The sequence below is a fragment of the Drosophila montana genome, unplaced genomic scaffold (genome assembly GCF_035044405.1).
Source record: "Drosophila montana isolate Dmon_TW-CO22-7 unplaced genomic scaffold, ASM3504440v1 contig_3200_1, whole genome shotgun sequence".
In the NCBI taxonomy this organism is placed as follows: Eukaryota; Metazoa; Arthropoda; class Insecta; order Diptera; family Drosophilidae; genus Drosophila; species Drosophila montana.
Window position 1 is genome coordinate 4262196 of NW_026998080.1, and position 20471 is coordinate 4282666.

A 20471-nucleotide genomic window follows, 5' to 3' on the forward strand; every position below is an offset into this window, starting at 1 on the left:
GTTCATTGAGTAATAAATGAAAAGATGGCTTTTGGATCATAAGCTCTTATTTAAAAAACTTTGTGCAAGACACAGAGGCTGCAAACGCAAATTGCACTTCTGCTGTTGCCAAAAATTCGAAGACAATTATTGGTTGGGATTAAGTTAACCAACGACACCTTGCATAAGGCAGACAAAGGTCCTCTATTCTTCCAATGAACTTCAGATTTTCATCGCTCATTCGGTGCAGATATGGGAAATTGTGGAGACTATCCAAAAAACAGTAATGTAATCCGACTGTCGATGGGAATTTTAACATATTTTAATACATTGCGATTTTTTGTACTTGCGAGATCTCTGTTGATTGGGCGGCAATTAATGAATTTGTTCGAATCGTTTGTGCAAGCATTTAAATTTTAGGATTTTCTGTTTTACTTGCTAGGGGCAATAACTTCTGGTTCGTTCCCTGCCTGTTTGCGATATGTTATATTCGATTAATGATCGAATATAATTAATTGATTGTGTGAAAATCAAACCGATAAATGTTTTTACCCAAATAATTAGATACATGTATGGTTGTGGTGTTGCTCAGTCTCTCATATCTTAAAGTGTTTTATAATGGTAACTGTTAATTCATAATATATAAATAAAGTTCTAGTTTCATTTCTATTTCTGAGAAAATTACTATACAATTAAACTGCTACTGCTAAAATTTATTTTTCATATGTACTGCATGTCTTACTGATTCGATACATACAGACATATGTATTTACAATGTGTTTACTTCACGCATATACAGTTCGTCAAGTAATTTTTTGCAAAATGAAAAACATCACTCAAATTCATGTTCAAACTTTTATTTAACGAATTAAACTATTTTTTCTTAACACTTGTTTGCATACAATTATTATTCTAAATGTTCTTCACATATGGCACAATAATTCCAAAATTAAGAACACAAAAGTAAAAACGCAGGCAAAACTGAACTTCGGCAAATATTGCGCTGTCCATTAATTCTTTGCTAAATGCAAACTATTGATGTATATTTAACTAAATCTAGGAAAATATAGCTATGGTGGTACCAAAGACAATATAAACACTAAGATGAGTAACGACATACAACAAAATGCTACTATGCAGCTTGATTTTTTGAAAATTGAGAACAAAATCGAAATCAGTATCATTGCGCTCTCCACAACTGAAAGAGCGAAAAACCTGAAAATAGAATGCACTCTCAGCTTCGGCTCGATGTACTTATGCATGCATAATTCACAAACACAAAGAAAGGTGCTTGCACGCCATTGGCTGAGACAAGAACTTCTCTCCAGCATACACTGCGCAAAAACAAACAAGTCTGAAGACATTGGCAACGGACACTGCTGACTCTTTTGTCTTATGACCTTGTATTTGACTCCCAACTGTATGAGCTTGGGTAAAGACGAGAAGTTTTGCCTCCGCACGAACAGGTTATATTCAGAGGCCATCTTCTCGTAAACCCTACTAAGTTTCCTTTCGGGGCTGTAGACAGTATGGTGCGTTCACGCCCGCATGTCCACCAAGTACTGTTTGAACACTTCACCATCTCATTGATGGCAGGCCCGGATTTCGTCCGCTAGCCGGTCAAAGTACCTCGGTGGCAAGAAGAACCACGAAAACCCCATCATAAACGCGATCCATGACGATTCGCGCAGTTCGCTAGTCATGAACCACCGTGCGGCTTCGTGCATCGCCTTTGGTAGCTTGTCCAAGTCGATGTCTTACGTTGCTGCCCGCTGCTCGAGGGCCATTAAGCAGGATACCGGATCTGCTTGTCCGTCGAACCGCAAACTCCACTTTCCTGCTCCGGCACGATGAAATGCCCTCTCGCTTCTGTTGGTGGGCGGGTTAATACTACCGGGGCGCCCACGGTGGGGCGTGATGATCTCCAACCGCTATTTTTATCGTCCGTGTCACTGGTTCTATAGGTCGGGATCTCGGGAGTTGGACCGTCTGTCCCAATCGGCGAGTTCGGACGGGGCATAAGTTTGCGGAAGTCGCGCATAGTTGGTCCACATTTTAGTTGAGTGCCAACCCCCAGAAACGAAGTTTACCAAACGATGTCGCAGATCTTCAACCCGCCCTTGCTTGCTAAGCCAGAACTCACGAGCGAGCGTCTTCAGCTCTTCCTTTCGACGTTGGTATATACTCACCCATATCTATCCTTTATCGGAATGGTACCAGAGTTACCACAATGCATGGTTGTGAACGTATGCATTGCGAACGTAAATTAAACAGATGTGTATTTATTTTCTCAAAAAAAAAAATGGGTAAAAAGGGTATAATAGTCATTCTATGATACGCGCATATCAGATTTGCTTAAAAGCCTTGATAGCTTGTCCGTCGGAAGTGCCTGACTGGACGATACTCGGAACCTTCTTTTACTGTGAACCAAATGCTACAACCAAAGTTTTATACGCATTTTAGGCCCGTGGGGACTAAATACATCCCTTTTTTCCCATCCAAGAGTTGTGGCTTTAGCGAAAGCGTAAGACTTAGAAATTCTCTCTAAATGAGTTTGAAGCTGATCGGATTGTGAACAAAAAACTGTAATAAAATCGTTTTCCGGAAATTTAGCACACTTGCGTGTGGAATTTCCAAAATCTTATCGATGGCTTTGAAAGTAGGCTTGAAGCCGATCGGGCGCAATTTAAAACTTACTTACTAAGACCGTTATTGAAATACATTAAACACGTGTTTCACACTTTTTCAGATATTATTTGGGATATTACGGATAAATTTAAATGTTCCACGGGCGCGATATGGATGAAAAGATGATGTCTGAAATTTGAAGCAAAAATCTGCAAAGGAATAACTGCTATAACATATTATATATTACAAGAAAATTCACGACATGGCCCGAGACGTATACAAAATTTTGCAAAATAAGAATCTGGTGTTTGTGAATAATACAAAATTGAATAAACGAATTCAAATATTGATAATTGCTGCTGAATTGGCTTGTTAATCCTAAGCCAATACAGCTTAGTCAGAAGGGTTATAACTAATCCTAAGATCTGTCAAAGCAAATTTTTTTTTAGGCAGACACAAAGTCAGCCTGTTAGATTGCCGCCCATTATCTGCCTATCTTTTTGATAAATATATTGATTAACAAGTTTTTTACAACTCAATGCATTTCTATTTCAAGGTAGTGTATTCGGTTGAGCAACAAGCTTATCCCGGTAGTGTACAGGTTTGGCAGAATTCGATTAGTTCAAAGGAAAGGTTAGCAAGCGGCTCCCCAGCTATTATTTACATTGGGGACCACATAGCTTTGACTTTCTGGTCTTGCCACAAATCTATGTCGACACTTGGACACCGCGGGTGCACAGATTTCCAGAAAATAGGTTTGCCAAGAAAGTTTAATTAGCCAATTGATGGCTAGTGAAATAGTTGAGGCTGCAGGTTACATGCTTTTTGGAATCTCTTCTGTAATTTATGGAATTCTTGAGAAATAGTAAGCTTCGTTGGATATTGTAATTCAAGCTTGACAAAGTCAGCACCCATCCTTGAATCTGTTTTTAAAAAACTTTTGACTCAGGAGGTATTGTGTATTCAATTAGATGGCTTCTTCAGAGTGGTGACGTGGACTTGCACAGTGGGTCGTTGTTGCCAAATGGAGGGTGAAACACAAGTTGCAGATTTTCTGACCTATGAGGTTCCATTTGCGCTATGTACTTCGAAATTCAACCAACACAGAGCGGCATTGGCCAGCTTTGATAAGGTTTGCCTGCCGACAGATTTTTTGAGTGTGTTTGGAGCAGCAAGCCGCAACTTCGGCGTTAGCTCGTGTAGCTTTTGGACTAAAAACAGACATTCGATGAACTTGATGAAAATCCATCCTGGAAATTTTGCCTTGCATTCAAGTGGATGTCCATTACTCATCTTGGAATTTATGTTGCCTTTGTAGTATAGTTAGTAATTATAATATAAACAATAAAATCATTTTCAACTAAACCAATTTCATTTTATTTTTTAACATTCAATATAAAATTGATATTATTGTAATTTCAGTTTCGTCTGCCACACGGGAGCTCAACAAAGATTCTAATAGTGTTGTTGTTTGTAAACATTCTATGGATAGTTAAGATTTATCCACCGTCTAAATATGACACCAATGAGAGCACTCCACAACCTCAAAAGCAAAGTGTAGAAAAAGTAACCTCCGCCGTTAAACTTAAATGTCCTCATCATTCTGATGTAGGATCCCAAGCACCGCTGCCGACTGCCAAATCAAATGGCAATATCACAAAGTTAACCTTTGCAAATATTGACTTTGGCTACGGCCGATGGGACAACCAACACAAGTACAAGATAAAGGATTTTGCTGTTGTTGGTGAACAGTACACAGAATCATCGAAAAGTAGTTTGCTGTGCCTTGCAACTCAAAGTTCTGTGGAGCGGTTATACTCCTTGCCACAGGTTGCAGCAAACTGGCACGGTCCGATTTCTGTCGCGTTGTTCTCCGCTGGAAACGACGAGTATATTGTTTTATGATATTTCGTCACGTATCTGCGCCTCTGCTTTCCGAATATTAAAGCGAACGCCACATTTCATATTTTAACGCCACAGGAATATGAAAGTATGCCAGGAGCAAGAGCCGAAACATTAAATTTAAAAGAAACATTTAATTGCCAAAATCCTGACAAAACATTAAGAACTTTGTTGAAATTACGAACAGCAAAAACCATGGAATGGAGAAAAAAAAACATATATCCTCAGAACCACATGCGAAATATAGCTCGAAAGGGTTGTCAATCCAAATATGTTTTTTTAACTGACATTGATATAATTCCAAGTATTAATAGTGTTGTACTACTCAACAATTTCTTTAAAACGGTTACTTGTGATGGAAATTGTGCCTATGTTATTCCCACATTTGAAATTGATGTGCGGGCGCCTTTTCCACGAACAAAGGAGAACCTTTTAGGACTGATTAAAAAGGGACTAGCAAGACCATTCCATGAAAAGGTGTTTATTTACAACCAATATGCGACCAATTTTTCAAAGTAAGTAAAATTTAATCAATCCCTATCTTGATAATTTCAGTTTAAGTGAAGAAGTGAAGAGCGAATATAAAAATCTATTTCTATTAGTTCTCAGCAAAAAAACTCTTAATAATCTTAAAAATTGTTGTGTCCCTTTCAGATGGCTATCATCACATCGAAATGAGACTGTAGTTAGAATAAGCCATACTGTAACAAACTTTGAGTTTTTATATGAGCCATTTTACATAACCATCGATAATGCCCCCATTCATGATGAAAGATTTACTGGCTATGGATTTACTAGAAATTCACAAGTAAGTATGAAATTAAATAGCAAAAATGTGCAGTTAAATCTACTTGATCTGTGTGTTATGAAAATCGAGAACGTTTTTCTTTGGGCAATTAAAAACCCCACATATCTTTTTAATTTCAGGTTTATGAAATGTACGTAGCTGGATTTAAATTTTATGTTCTTTCGCCCGTTTTTACCTGCCACTGGGGCCTACAAAGAAAGCAAGCCCGGCCCGCTTGGAGAGAGCAACAAAATAACGCTAATCGAAAAAAATTTGACATATTCAAAAGTGAAATATTTGCACGATATAAAAATGATCCACATATTAAATAAAAAAGTTAAAAACTAGTAAATTGCTACTCAATCTGTTTAATAATTGTTAACATCATACTTACTATTGGACCTCAAATGCGATACTCGAGATTTTAATTTAAAGTCACCTAATATGGAATTATTGCATCGTGCTCTTAGCACGATAAGATTCAGGTAGTTTGTAGGTATAATAATATTCTGAAAGAAGCCAAGAAGTTGTAACTGATCACATCGTCATGGTCATGAGGCGCCTTCTACCGGACAGACGCAACCAACTTCCCTAACCATGCTGCTGTTGCAACAAAATATTCATAGCTCTTACCTACCTCAACTATCCCGCTGTATAATAGGCAAACGACGTTCGAGACCCGCATAATCGTGGATCTATGCACTTACGGAACGCAAATTAGCGCGCGATTGACGAAGAAGTGCACACAGCTGTGATCGCGTCAAGAGGAGGTTTCCCAAGGATCATCATCCCAGTTTACTCTCAGCTGACCCGTCGCAGTCCCATCAAGGCAGTCGACCCAAACGTAAATGTGTAAATGATTTGGATATAGCTGATTCTGATAAGTAAAAATTTTGCCAAAAGATCGGCAGTGCCGGATCAATATTCGCACTCTCATTTGCAAACTTTACCGAAGATAACCAAAACTTGCTTGTAAAAGCAAAAAGTTAAGCAAATTAGAAGGGAGGATAATAATAATCTAAAAAATGAAAAAAACGCTGAAAGATTTTCGACGAAAGAGCAAACTCAATTATGAGTACTTCCCATCCAACGCGACTCGATCCCATCTGTAAATAGTTATTTGGGAAATCGTGGGATGTCCGGTTTCAGCCAAGTCTCAGTAGAAGCGATAATTTCGAAAAATTTTAAAAAATTGCGTTTATACTGAGATAGACCAAAGGACATTGTACAAAACAAAATACTTTTTTTCGTTCTATTTAAAATTTACCTTTTTTTTAGTGTGCTGAATATATTATAAAAAATAATAATTTTAATTGATCGACTAATATTTAGTTTAATGCAAAGCATTTTATTGTTCGTTTACATGTATGTATATATATACTTATGTTTATATATTTGTGTATATAATATCTATATATATATATATATGTGTGTATATATTTTGGTGTATAATTATAAACGTAAAAACATATTTTTTAAAATTACACAAATCTTAAATATTTCTCACATTCTATAGCTCACATTTTGTATAAACTTGAAAACTCATATCGGTTAGTATTAAATTCTAGATGACTACCAGTTGGCTGAGGCGGCAAGTCCTCAAAAGTGTATGCCAGTAGAGCTCCGTTATTTTCATGTACTGAGTAGTTGAGATCATTATTTGCTCCAATTAAATTACCGCTGTAGTCCTGGGTAGAATATGTACATGGATTTGCAATACCTTCAGATTCCACCAAACGGTTGTCTATACTACTGCTACTACAAAATCCAATATGTGGCGAATGTGTAGAAGTTAGAATACTACAGTCGCTGTCTTCGGTTGCCGATGGAATTGGGTTGAACTCTTCATTTTGGAATGTATGCCCTCCATAAGTTAGAGAACTATTATGAATTTCAATGTTCATTGTAACAGTTTGGGGCGGTATTGTATAGGACGGCTGATGGGATATACTTTCCAAACCGCAGTCTTCAGCAAAACACTCGTGCGTATCTGGCACATTGGAAAGGAAATGATGGCTAGCTGAATGCAAATTTGCATCATTTACAATGTTTTCCTCAGAATCAAATACAGGTTCATCAACGTTTTGGCAATCATCAAAATTTGACTGAGTTTTTATTATATCTACGACCTGATGGTGACTAACTCCATGACTATTAGACGGTAAGTTCACTTCTAGCGATTGGTCATCAGTTTTCGGTGTATTTTCGAAAAGTTGAAAATATTTAAGAACAACTTCTGATATATTCTCTTGTGTATTAACGGGATTAATATCCGATATATTTTCCAGTTTAACTGTACTGTCTTCAGAATGCAGCTGCAGCATACCGCAATCGATTCTATTTTTTGTATGTACAAACTCGGATGACTGGAGATTTACATAATTCTCTTCTGGTGGGATTCCAACATCGAATGAATCGGAGGGGGTATTTTTATCGTATTTACTTTTTAGTTTATCACCTGAATCGCTTTTCAGCCGTTTCGACAGTGTACCAGATTGACAAGTAGAGGTAGTTCTTTTATTTTTTCGACCGGCAGTGTATGTTCCATTCGTTGCAACAGGTGTTGTTATATTGTGGAAATCATGCTTAATATCGATATCGACATCCTGATTTTGCTTTAAAACGACCGACAATCTCGATTGTTTCTTTTGGGGCCTATATTTATAATTTGGATATTCTATCATATGAAGTTTTCTCAGCTTTTCCGCTTCAATAATATAAGGCTGCTTATCATCTTTGGCCAAAAGCTGCCATCGTCTTCCTAATTCCTTTGATATTTCCGCATTATGTAAATCTGGCGTTTTTTCGCATATTTTTCGCCGCTCCATTTGACTCCACACCATGAATGCATTCATGGGTCTTTTTATATGGCCCGGAGAGTGTTTCTTTGTCTAAAAGATAAGAATGAAAAGTAAAGTTTTGTAATAAAATGTCGGCTGAAGATATTATGGAGTATAAGTCAATTGAATTGCAAAATTCTTTGCTTAACTCTGGGTATTGGCTTAATTAATTCTCTTTTTAGGTATTGAAAAGCTGACTGGCATTCAGCTTTTCATTCCATTTCTAAAAGTGTTGTGATCCGGAAAATTTTGAAAAAATTAATAATTATTACTATTTGAAATGAGTTTGTCGCTACTTTTAATCCTTTTGGTGATCGCGAAAAACAATTGCTCGTTTAAAAAGAGGCAATATTTCGAGAATCTTCATCAAGTTCAATTTGGTGAAATCCAGACACTAGATCGACCCATGAAAAATATTTTGTTCGTCCTATTTGATCAAAACTATCTTCTATCTTTGTAAGTGGGAACTTATCTCCCAATAATTATACCCTGAACCCATTAAAAATGAGTAAAAAGGGTATAATGTATTTTTGCAAATGCATGTAACAGGCAGAAGGAAGCATCTCCGACCCCATAAAGTATATATATTCTTGATCAGCATCACAAGCCGAGTCTATCTTGCCATGTCCGTCTGTCTGTCCTTCCGTCCGTACGTCTGTCCGTATGTATGAACGCAAGGATCTCAGAAATTTTGGCTGTAGGTCCTCCTAGTGCCCGCGCAGATCGAGTTTGTTTCCGATATTCGATAACTTCCCCATTTCCAAGTAATCGATAAAAATCGATATCGAAATCCTGTTTTTTAAGCAATTTCGACAAATAATATGAGCTAGCACCAAACTTGACAAGTAGCTTCTAGAATAGTATATATATAAACCAAGTATTTTTCATTTTATACCTTTCGCCTGTCGGAAGAAGAGGGTTCAGGGTATCCCCTAGTCGGAAGCTCCCGACTAGAACCTCTTACTTGTTTTTTATTAATATAATATGTATATGCATATGTATATGTATATGTATATGTATATGTATATGTATATGTATATGTATATGTATATGTATATGTATATGTATATGTATATGTATATGTATATGTATATGTATATGTATATGTATATGTATATGTATATGTATATGTATATGCATATGTATATGTATATGTATATGTATATGTATATGTATATGTATATGTATATGTATATGTATATGTATATGTATATGTATATGTATATGTATATGTATATGTATATGTATATGTATATGTATATGTATATGTATATGTATATGTATATGTATATGTATAAGTATATGTATATGTATATGTATATGTGTATGTATATCCATACGCATATGCACATGCATATGTTAATGTTAATGTTGATAATGTTTCGTTAACATATGTATGTATAGTTCACCAAGTGCAATATACCGCAATGGACATAAAATAACTGATGTGAATAACCGTTTTATTAGAGACACAAAAAAAAGCACTAGGAATAGCGTTAACTTCGACCTTGAAGTAAGTTCGTCAACCCCAAGTTCAACCAACCAATATAGCTAGTAGCAACGACCGAGCAAAAAAAAAACACCAGTTTGGTTGTGTTAGCTTAAACGAATGGGATATACAGCGATGATGAGGTGAAACCAGACGAATGCTACAACGGCCATTGACATTACGTGCCCTTGATAATATGTAATGTGTATGTAATATGTTAAAGCAAAATGTAAGGATATAATTATGTGTATATACATATATGTACATATGTTTATGTTTATTGGCTTAACAACTTCTTGCCAAAGGTTCTCAATAACATGATTCATTTCTAGTTCTTCAAAATACACAGCTAAAAATTTCAATTTCGCTATTTTAATTTAAAAATTTTTTGATAATATTTATAACAATTTAGATGTTATAGTAGGGAGTTTCCGACTCTATGAGACTCGAACCCATAACCAACAGAACTTGCGCCACCGTCTCTAATCAGCAGCCAAACCAAAAATTCGTTTTCGCAGATAAAAAATCAGCACAGTATACAATACAATCGCAAGTGCGCTGCTGTTTATAGAATTCAATAGACACGCATGATTGTGTATGTGTACGTGTATACAGAAATTCTTGCAATTTGCACTAGCTGCAGAATAGCTGTTAAATTTAAGATACTTGATCTGTTTATACTTATCTAGAAGCTAGATGTCAGTGTTGATGACTCTAAGGATTTCGATATCAATTCTTATCGACTGCTTGAAAACGGAACAATTTATCGATTAACTCGTACTGCGCGCACTAAGCCACTGGGGGGACTCACGGTTAAATTTTCAAGTCCCTAGCTCCCATCGGTCCATCTCTAAATGGACCATTTTGATACTGACCAAATATATGTATACCTTATGGGGTCGGAGATACTGCCTTCTGCCTTTTACATACATTTGCGCAAAACTATTTAGAAGGTAGTTAATAATTAGAATCAAACTTTGTACAGACAGAGGGAAGGATATGGCTAGATATACTATTTGTGCTCATCAGGAGCCTAGGGCCTGTTGTATACGTTTTTCAATTACACTGAACCCATAATAAATCAATGAAAGTGTATAAAAACAGTCTGGTTTTTATATTATTGATCAAAAGCATTTTGTATATGTAAACCCGCGTAGGTGAAAATTATTTAAAGAAATCACACAACATTATCTTATAATTTAATTGCTAGAGTAGGGATTAATAAAGATAAGATATTGAAGAAAGTTATTTCTGTTATTCATAGCTTTCGCTAGCTTATGTGCAAAATCTAAGGCGTGTGTGAAGTATACCGAATGCAATTTGCAGTATTCAGGGATCTCCTAATTTGTCAATGTCGACTAAAGTGCACAAAGTAAATTTATATATATAAATATAATTTATAATTTATACATACACTAGCGGGTATTACCCGGCTCTGCCCGTGGCAAGGTTTGACCCAAGCATTTTATATATTACCTATTTACCCAGTTCCCATCCGTCGAAAATTTGAATGTCTTCATTTTTTGTTATTTAGTGAAAATAACTTTGAGGCCGAAACTTTTAATTTCGCTCTGACTAACGCAAAGAGTGTATAACAAGGATCTCTGATCTTAAAGGCGATTGGATGGTAAACAAAAAGCTTTCGTAAGACCATTTTCCAATTTACCACAGTTACGGGTGGAGTTTTTTAAATCGCCGAAAAACGTTTCACCTTATGTAGGGTTTTTATAAGTTTAGAGGCAATTAGAAAATGTGTAGCACGCCTAGAATGAATTTTAGTAAATATCCTTCAATGCGAAAATTCACCCACGAAGTCTTTCACACCCGAAAAGTGTGAAGCACACCTGCATGAATTTGAGAAAAAACTTTTTAAATGAACTCAAGGCCGATCGGATGGTAGACAAAAAATGGTTCGTACAACCGTTTTTCGCGATTGTTCAACACTTTCGGGTAGAAATCCTAAGAACCCGTCGTAGAGTGCACCTGCATCACATTGTTATCTAAAACTAATCGAACAATATGAATACGCAAGTACGTAATTATATATACTGATATATATGTGTCTGCATAAGATATGTTATCGATAATACATTTCATTGACCTCTTCAATCGACATGACTTCCGTTCTTCACCTATGAAATCCATGAACGATAGTACTTTCATACATAAATATCTAAGAGTACTAAGTACTACTAACACATACATATGCACAAAAGTTAACAAAATCATTAAAGTATTGAAGAATGAAGACATATGACTTGTAGTATATACATACATACATACATATGTATACTCATTGTTTTAATACATATACACATGAGTAAAGGGAGTTATAAATCAATCAGATAATCAATTTTTATAAATTAAAAATATTTTTATATGACTATAGAATTTAAATATATAGGTATTTATACATAAATACGTATATATATATCCAATTATTTAGTCGAAATTTTAATTCTTTTTGAGGAATAACAAATAAACAAAAGTATAAGACTTAAGCCAAAATCCAAGTCATTTCGAACGACAATTTATATTTAAATAACTATTATTAAATACGGAAAATAAAATGCACTTACTTGAGTTGCATCTGAATATGGAGTACTGGAGTTAACTGGAACGAGTGCAGATCCAAAAACCAAATCCGAATTATCAATTTCCCTTTCTAGTCTTTGCATACTTTCTGTTGGAGATCTTTTGCTTTTGCTGCTATTTGCATATTTCTCCATTTTAGTTCTGGTGGAGGCAGAATGTGGCACCAACGTTTATTTTTTTTTTTTTGTAATTAACTTGTACGCCTTTTTATTTTAAAAGTTTTAAAATGTGTTGTATAACGACGTTAGTGCATGAGTGATTATTTGAGTGGAGTTGGCTTGTTACTCTAATCCAGATCTTTGCAGTAATAATAGTGGTTTATCCCTGAGTAGACTGGCCAATCATTTTTATTTCATTACATAAAAAACAAAAAATATACGTATTTATACATATGCGTATATTTACATATATGTAAATCTATGTACATATATGCATGTACGTATGTCCGAGTGCATTTGCATGTGATTCATTTGTATTTCTTATTTGGTTTATTTGATTAATATACTACTACATACATATGTATGTAAATACATACAAATAATATGTACAAGTATGTGTGTAAGAATGTAGGCATATATGAACAAATACAAACAATTAGTATAAACTGATCATTTTATTTATTCGATCAAATGCATATGTATGTACTTAACACTGTTTAATATACATACATACATGAGTTTGCATATAAAATAAATAATATATATATTATATATATATATATATATATATATATATAATATATATATTATTTTTATATATTATTTGTATATGCATATACATGTATATATATTATTATTATTTTTCGATATGCATATGCATGTAAGTATGTGAATATGCTTGTTATTCCTTATGTTTTGAACGCTTCTTGTATATATGTATATAGTATACATACATATGTATATATCTTGTGTATGCATGCACATGCATACATACGTATGTATACAGTATAATCAAGGTGAAACTGGTTCCTAGTTTTGTATTCGCTATATTCAAAGACGCACGTTCATGTTTTTTCTGTAGTAATGAGTGTATTTTTTTCATATCTATACATACGAATGTACACACATATGTAGCGTGCGTAAATACATGTTTAAAACTTTGTATACTCTTGCGGAAACACAATAAAAATTCACAGATGCACAATCTTACACATGCACATATATGTATGTATATATGTGTACAAATTTTCAAACATTTATTCACGCACACTACATACATGTGTATATATGTGTGTACATGTAAAAAAACAAACTTATTGCCACAGTCAAAACATGAAAGTGCGTCTTATATTTATATTTAAATTTTAAATCGCTTGTTCCGAAACAAAACAGTGAAACAGAAGAAAAACCCTGAAAATGTATTGTGGATATAAATGTACATATATATTTGTACGTATACGTATATTTATTATTTCATGCATGATTTTTATATTTTATTTCTTCCGTAAAAAAAGTACAATATATGTAAGTGTATTCTTAAATGTTCACTGTGCATAAAACGACACTCAGAACCATAATCAAAATGCACGTCAATTATAATTGTACATATGTATGTACATAAGAAATTGAAAGGTTTATTCACTTCAAACTTCACAAACACACTATATATTCATATGCAAATGTACATACTTATTGCTCAACACTTGTTGCTTAATTAGTTACATTTAATGAACGTTATTTATAATTTAATGGCAATTTGGTTTTAGTTTGGATCTTTATCATTTGCCTATATATGTATATATTTACCGAGATTACGACGGAGCAGAACACATATTGCGACCGACTGCTCCGCGGCAAACTCGGAGCATTCTGGCTTAATTCAATCTAAGCGCCAAGAGCCAGTACAACACAATCGCAAAGCAGCAGACACGACGAACACGAAACGATTGAGATACGAGTTGAATGTGACGAGAAACTACATTCATACGTACGTATACATTCGTACAAATGTCTGTTGTACATAAGCACGTAAATAAATACATACATATGTACATATAAATACACTACGCAAATTACTTTAGGTTGTTATTTTTATCGCTCTTTATACCCACACAAACGAAGTGTTATATATTTATGTATATACATACATATGTACACACGTATATTTCATTTTTTGTTACTCGACAATTTTCTTTTATTTTTCTGTCTTGTTAATATATGTATAAATATATATGATTTAGTATAAGAACATACATATATTATCGTACATTTTTTTTAGCTTTTTCGTTCTTTATTTTAAACCGATGAGGTCGTTGTCGATCGCTTACAGCTGTTTAAGTGAACTGGCTTGCAAAATGTATGCTTGAATCCCTGCACACATCCCACATATGTATACAAATATATAAATATACATATATATATATATAAATATATATATTTATATGTATGTACATACTACCATGTACATTTATGCATTTCGTGCGCTTGCATTTTCGAAACAGAGAGCCAAGAGACTAACTGCGTGTGTTTTTTTCTCTAACTGAAATGACCAGTGGCGCACTGCGGTGAAGTAGTGGCCCATAAATCAAGTCAAAATTCTAAAAATTTCTTAACCGATTTTAGAGAACGAAGTAATATTCAATTCACAAATTGAATTCTTTTTAAATTTTACTTTAGAGGAAAATTAAATATTCTAATTTTCCTATTATCTTCAAATATTCAGTAAGCTATATTATTTTTACAGTCATTTAACATATTTTATGATTTTCTAAATAATAATAACTGAATTTTATATAGTATTATTTTCTTACCCCAATATATAAATATAATAGTGACAGTGAAATTAATATGTAATGTACATTGCAGATGTCGGTGAAAATCTAAATGCGGCCCTGGTATTTTTTTATTGATATCAACAGTTTTAGTAATTGTTGTCTGTGTGTGTGAGCAGCCGAGCTGAAATGAATGTCCATATGCTGAGAGTATTTATAAATACATACATCAATAAATATATGAATGTATGCTTATATACAAACAGTATACACGAATGAATCAGCTGTTCAATGCGTATTAATCATATGTTTATATGAAATGTCTTTTACTGAATGTGTATATATGTATATACATACAAATGTATGTGTATTTACAATCATGAATGCACATCCCAGTAGAACTGGGTTACTACTTTGAATTATTTCTCGCAGCATGAATTTTGAAAAAGAAATAATTGGTATGTTGTTTTAATAAATGTGCTTCCGTAGATTATTTAATCAATTAATAATACCAAACAACATTAAATACATTTATGCAATGGGGAATCCAAACATGCTTCTTCATAAGAAACACGAAGACAATTACAGGAATTATTACAATTAAATGTATTTAATTCTAACAAATGTTTTACTCTTGTTGTAGGGCTATAAATGTAAAGGAATTAGTTACGGTACTTCTTTTTTCCTTTGGGCCGCGCCGGCTGACTCATCGGCTCTCAGGCGCTACTCTCAACCCTCAACCTACGACACAATCGATATCAACGAACGGACCTATACAACACTATAACATAACAAACTACAAAAATGAACAACATTAAACAGCTGGAGCTTCGAAAAAATGAACAATATAAACAGCTGGAACTACAATTAATGAAAACCACAAAGGTGAGACTTTAATACAAAACAACAAAAGACACTATTAATCCACTTGAGTCTTCCAGACCAGGTCCCGGTTCCAGACCGTGGATGTGGCCTACGTTGGGCGTCCGTTCTTAGCCGGCTGCGTGGGCCAATCTAGGAAATGCGCACGCAGATTATTTGTAATTGTGTTGTCCGTTTGCTTATAGTAGTTTGCGTGGTGATGTTGCATTTGGAATTATCGGCAGCGTCGATTTTTGTGGGATTGGGTTATCAGAAGTTGAATCGAGCGCATAGGGGCGCCCGTCTTGCGATTAACTGCGAAACGCGGAAGAATGTCTACGAGTGTCCCTTTGTAATGCCATTGGCCTTCAACTGGGTCGTTGATAAGGGTACTTTGAGCAAACGCACCTTGTTGAAAAATTTGAAGAAAAAAAATATAAGAATGGAAAAACCGCCTACACTCACCGCTTTGGGTGCAAAAATTTAAATAAATTACAAATAATCATCGGATCATTCAGAACAAATTAAAAAATAATCCTCGATTAATTTAATTGTGCCTATCTGATAGCCGTAAAATGATAGATACTTCATATATAAATACTATTCAGGAAGCTACATGTCAAGTTTGGCGACTCTAGCTCTTATAACTTACGAGATTAGCTCAAAAAAAAGGATTTCGATATCGATTTTTATCGATTGCTTGGAAACGGGGAAAGCTATTGATTATCGAAAACAAACTTGTACTGCGCGGGCACTAGGAGGACCTACGTTCACAATATCATCCATACGGACAGACGGACATGGCTAGATCGACTTGGCTATTGATGCTGATCAAGAATATATATACTTTATGATTCGTTCTGCCTGTTACATGCATTTACAGAAATAAATTATACCCTTTTTACCCAATTTAAAAGGGTTCAGGGTATAAAAAGGTCAAACCGTTCGGATAGGCAAACTGATCAGACGCGTCTGTGAGTTAATCATTTAGCTCAACATGATCTTCGTCCGGAAGATCGAAGATTAAAATGAAATGGATTATAACAGTGACTCAGTTTCAATGCTGATGAAAGTCCGGGTTTAGGCATTCGCTGATCCTAAATAGCTGCTGCGATTTAATACGTCGGTCGACGGAATAATCCGGAACGAGGAAATGGACCGGTTTATTCAAAGTTATATCCTTTTCCTATGAGTGCGGCCGAATTTGTCGACAAAGAGGTAAAAGCTTTGCTAAAAAACGGTATCATTCGCCTATCTAGGTCGCCGTACAACAATGGGATCTGGGTAGTGAGTAAGAAAGCCATTGATGACTCAGGCGCAGGTGAGAAGTGCCTGATCATAGATTTCAGGAAACTCAATCAATCAAAACGCGGGAAGAGAACATACCGGCAAGACTTTTAACGTCTACGTTGATAATATCGGAACATGTTATGGATATTGCCGAGGTTTTAAAAACGCATGCAGGATTTCACTTTAGTGAAATATTCACGGTGAGTACACCCAACGTATACACGTATTTTGCCATGTTGTCCGTCAAGCCCCGTTTTATTATTTTAGCCAGTTCCTTGCCAAAAATGCCAGATTCATCTTTAGGTAAAACCATTAGCAAAAAGCCAAACCTAATCAAAATCGGTTGAGTTTTGACCGAGCTATGGTAGTGGGAATTTTCGGACGATATCTATATAGGATATTTGAGGCTAACATTTTGACTTGAATTTTGACCAAAAATAATGTTGCCAGATTTAGATGACAGATTGATCTTGTAGTCAAACCATTAGCAAAAAGCCAAACCTAATGAAAATCGGTTGAGTTTTGACCGAGTTATGGTAGTGGGAAATTTCGGCAGATGTCTTTATAGGATATTTGAGGCTACCATTTTGACTTGAATTTTGACCAGAAATAATGTTGCCAGATTGATCTTGTGGTCAAACCATTAGCAAAAAGCCAAACCTAATGAAAATCGGTTGAGTTTTGACCGAGTTATGGTAGTAGGAAATTTCGGCCGATGTCTATATAGGATATTTGAGGCTTGGATTTAGACCAAAAATAATGTTGCCAGATTTAGATGCCAGATTGATCTTCAGGTTAGACTATAAGCAAAAAGACAAACCAAATGAAAATCGGTTGAGTTTTGACCGAGTTATGGTAGTGGGAAATTTCGGCCGATGTCTATATAGGATATTTGAGGATACCATTTTCACTTGAAATTTGACCAAAAATAATGTTGCCAGATTTAGATGCCAGATTGATCTTGTGGTCAAACCATTAGCAAAAAGCCAAACCTAATGAAAATCGGTTGAGTTTTGACCGAGTTATGGTAGTGGGAAATTCCGGCCGATGTCTATATAGGATATTTGAGGATACCATTTTCACTTGAAATTTGACCAAAAATAATGTTGCCAGATTGATCTTATGGTCAAACCATTAGCAAAAAGCCAAACCTAATGAAAATCGGTTGAGTTTTGACCGAGTTATGGTAGAGGGAATTATCGACCTATGTCTATATAGGATATTTGAGAGTACCAATTTAACATGAATTTTGACCAAAAATAATGTTGCCAGATTTAGATGCCAGATTGATCTCGAGGTAAAACCATAAGCAAAAAGCCAAACCTAATGAAAATCGGTTGAGTTTTGACCGAGTTATGGTAGTAGGAAATTTCGGCCGATGTCTATATAGGATATTTGAGGCTACCATTTTCACTTGAATTTAGACCAAAAATAATGTTGCCAGATTTAGATGCCAGATTGATCTTGTGGTCAAACCATTAGCAAAAAGCCAAACCTAATGAAAATCGGTTGAGTTTTGACCGAGTTATGGTAGTGGGAAATTCCGGCCGATGTCTATATAGGATATTTGAGGATACCATTTTCACTTGAAATTTGACCAAAAATAATGTTGCCAGATTTAGATGCCAGATTGATCTTATGGTCAAACCATTAGCAAAAAGCCAAACCTAATGAAAATCGGTTGAGTTTTGACCGAGTTATGGTAGAGGGAATTATCGACCTATGTCTATATAGGATATTTGAGAGTACCAATTTAACATGAATTTCGACCAAAAATAATGTTGCCAGATTTAGATGCCAGATTGATCTCGAGGTAAAACCATAAGCAAAAAGCCAAACCTAATGAAAATCGGTTGAGTTTTGACCGAGTTATGGTAGTAGGAAAATTCGGCCGATGTCTATATAGGATATTTGAGGCTACCATTTTCACTTGAATTTAGACCAAAAATAATGTTGCCAGATTTAGATGCCAGATTGATCTTCAGGTTAAACCATAAGCAAAAAGCCAAACCTAATGAAAATCGGTTGAGTTTTGACCGAGTTATGGTAGAGGGAATTATCGACCTATGTCTCTATAGGATATTTGAGGCTACCATTTTCACTTGAATTTTGACCAAAAATAATGTTGCCAGATTTAGATGCCAGATTGATCTTGTGGTCAAACCATTAGCAAAAAGCCAAACCTAATGAAAATCGGTTGAGTTTTGACCGAGTTATGGTAGAGGGAATTATCGACCTATGTCTATATAGGATATTTGAGAGTACCAATTTAACATGAATTTTGACCAAAAATAATGTTGCCAGATTTAGATGCCAGATTGATCTCGAGGTAAAACCATAAGCAAAAAGCCAAACCTAATGAAAATCGGTTGAGTTTTGACCGAGTTATGGTAGTAGGAAATTTCGGCCGATGTCTATATAGGATATTTGAGGCAACCATTTTCACTTGAATTTAGACCAAAAATAATGTTGCCAGATTTAGATGCCAGATTGATCTTCAGGTTAAACCATAAGCAAAAAGCCAAACCTAATGAAAATCGGTTGAGTTTTGACCGAGTTATGGTAAAGGGAATTATCGACCTATGTCTCTATAGGATATTTGAGAGTACCAATTTAACATGAATTTTGACCAAAAATAATGTTGCCAGATTTAGATGCCAGATTGATCTTGAGGTTAAACCATAAGCAAAAAGCCAAACCTAATGAAAATCGGTTGAGTTTTGACCGAGTTATGGTAGTGGGAAATTTCGGCCGATGTCTATATAGGATATTTGAGGCTACCATTTTCACTTGAATTTTGACCAAAAATAATGTTGCCAGATTTAGATGCCAGATTGATCTTGAGGTTAAACCATAAGCAAAAAGCCAAACCTAATGAAAATCGGTTGAGTTTTGACCGAGTTATGGTAGTGGGAAATTTCGGCCGATGTCCACATAGGATATTTGAGGATACCATTTTCACTTGAAATTTGACCAAAAATAATATTGCCAGATTTAGATGCCAGATTGATCTTCAGGTTAAACCATAAGCAAAAAGCCAAACCTAATGAAAATCGGTTGAGTTTTGACCGAGTTATGGTAGTGGGAAATTTCGGCCGATGTCTATATAGGATATTTGAGGCTACCATTTTCACTTGAATTTCGACCAAAAATAATATTGCCAGATTTAGATGTCAGATTGATCTTGTAGTCAAACCATTAGCAAAAAGCCAAACCTAATGAAAATCGGTTGAGTTTTGACCGAGTTATGGTAGTAGGAAATTTCGGCCGATGTCTATATAGGATATTTGAGGCAACCATTTTCACTTGAATTTAGACCAAAAATAATGTTGCCAGATTGATCTTCAGGTTAAACCATAAGCAAAAAGCCAAACCTAATGAAAATCGGTT

The 20471-nt window shown here is 35.0% G+C and overlaps 2 protein-coding genes and 1 long non-coding RNA gene across 6 annotated transcripts; 2 read left to right on the forward strand and 1 right to left on the reverse strand.

Moving 5' to 3' along the window:
* Positions 1 to 523: 523 nt before the first annotated feature.
* On the forward strand, positions 524 to 5648 carry LOC135432527 (beta-1,4-glucuronyltransferase 1). The gene is given in 4 exon segments (XM_064688252.1): positions 524 to 600; positions 4030 to 5024; positions 5164 to 5317; positions 5437 to 5648. Coding segments are annotated over 4 exon segments (1344 nt in total). The 5' UTR covers positions 524 to 597; the 3' UTR covers positions 5629 to 5648.
* Positions 5649 to 6623: 975 nt separating this feature from the next.
* Positions 6624 to 14107, reverse strand: Sox14 (Sox box protein 14). The gene is made up of 3 exons (XM_064687112.1): positions 13966 to 14107; positions 12205 to 12553; positions 6624 to 8187 (listed from the first exon to the last, which is right to left on the reverse strand). Exons 2-3 carry the CDS (start codon positions 12352 to 12354, stop codon positions 6814 to 6816), a joined length of 1524 nt encoding a protein of 507 aa, XP_064543182.1. The 5' UTR covers positions 12355 to 12553; positions 13966 to 14107; the 3' UTR covers positions 6624 to 6813.
* LOC135431785 (uncharacterized) lies at positions 13468 to 17391 on the forward strand. Of its 4 annotated transcripts, none has more exons than XR_010436835.1 (3): positions 13468 to 13608; positions 15574 to 15815; positions 15872 to 17390. It is a non-coding gene; the product is annotated as an uncharacterized LOC135431785 (long non-coding RNA). The 4 variants fall into 4 exon arrangements; XR_010436836.1 differs by lacking the exon at positions 13468 to 13608 and adding an exon at positions 13981 to 14146 and having other exon boundaries at positions 15877 to 17391; XR_010436833.1 differs by lacking the exon at positions 13468 to 13608 and adding an exon at positions 13988 to 14146 and having other exon boundaries at positions 15872 to 16685.
* The last annotated feature ends 3080 nt before the right edge of the window (positions 17392 to 20471 follow it).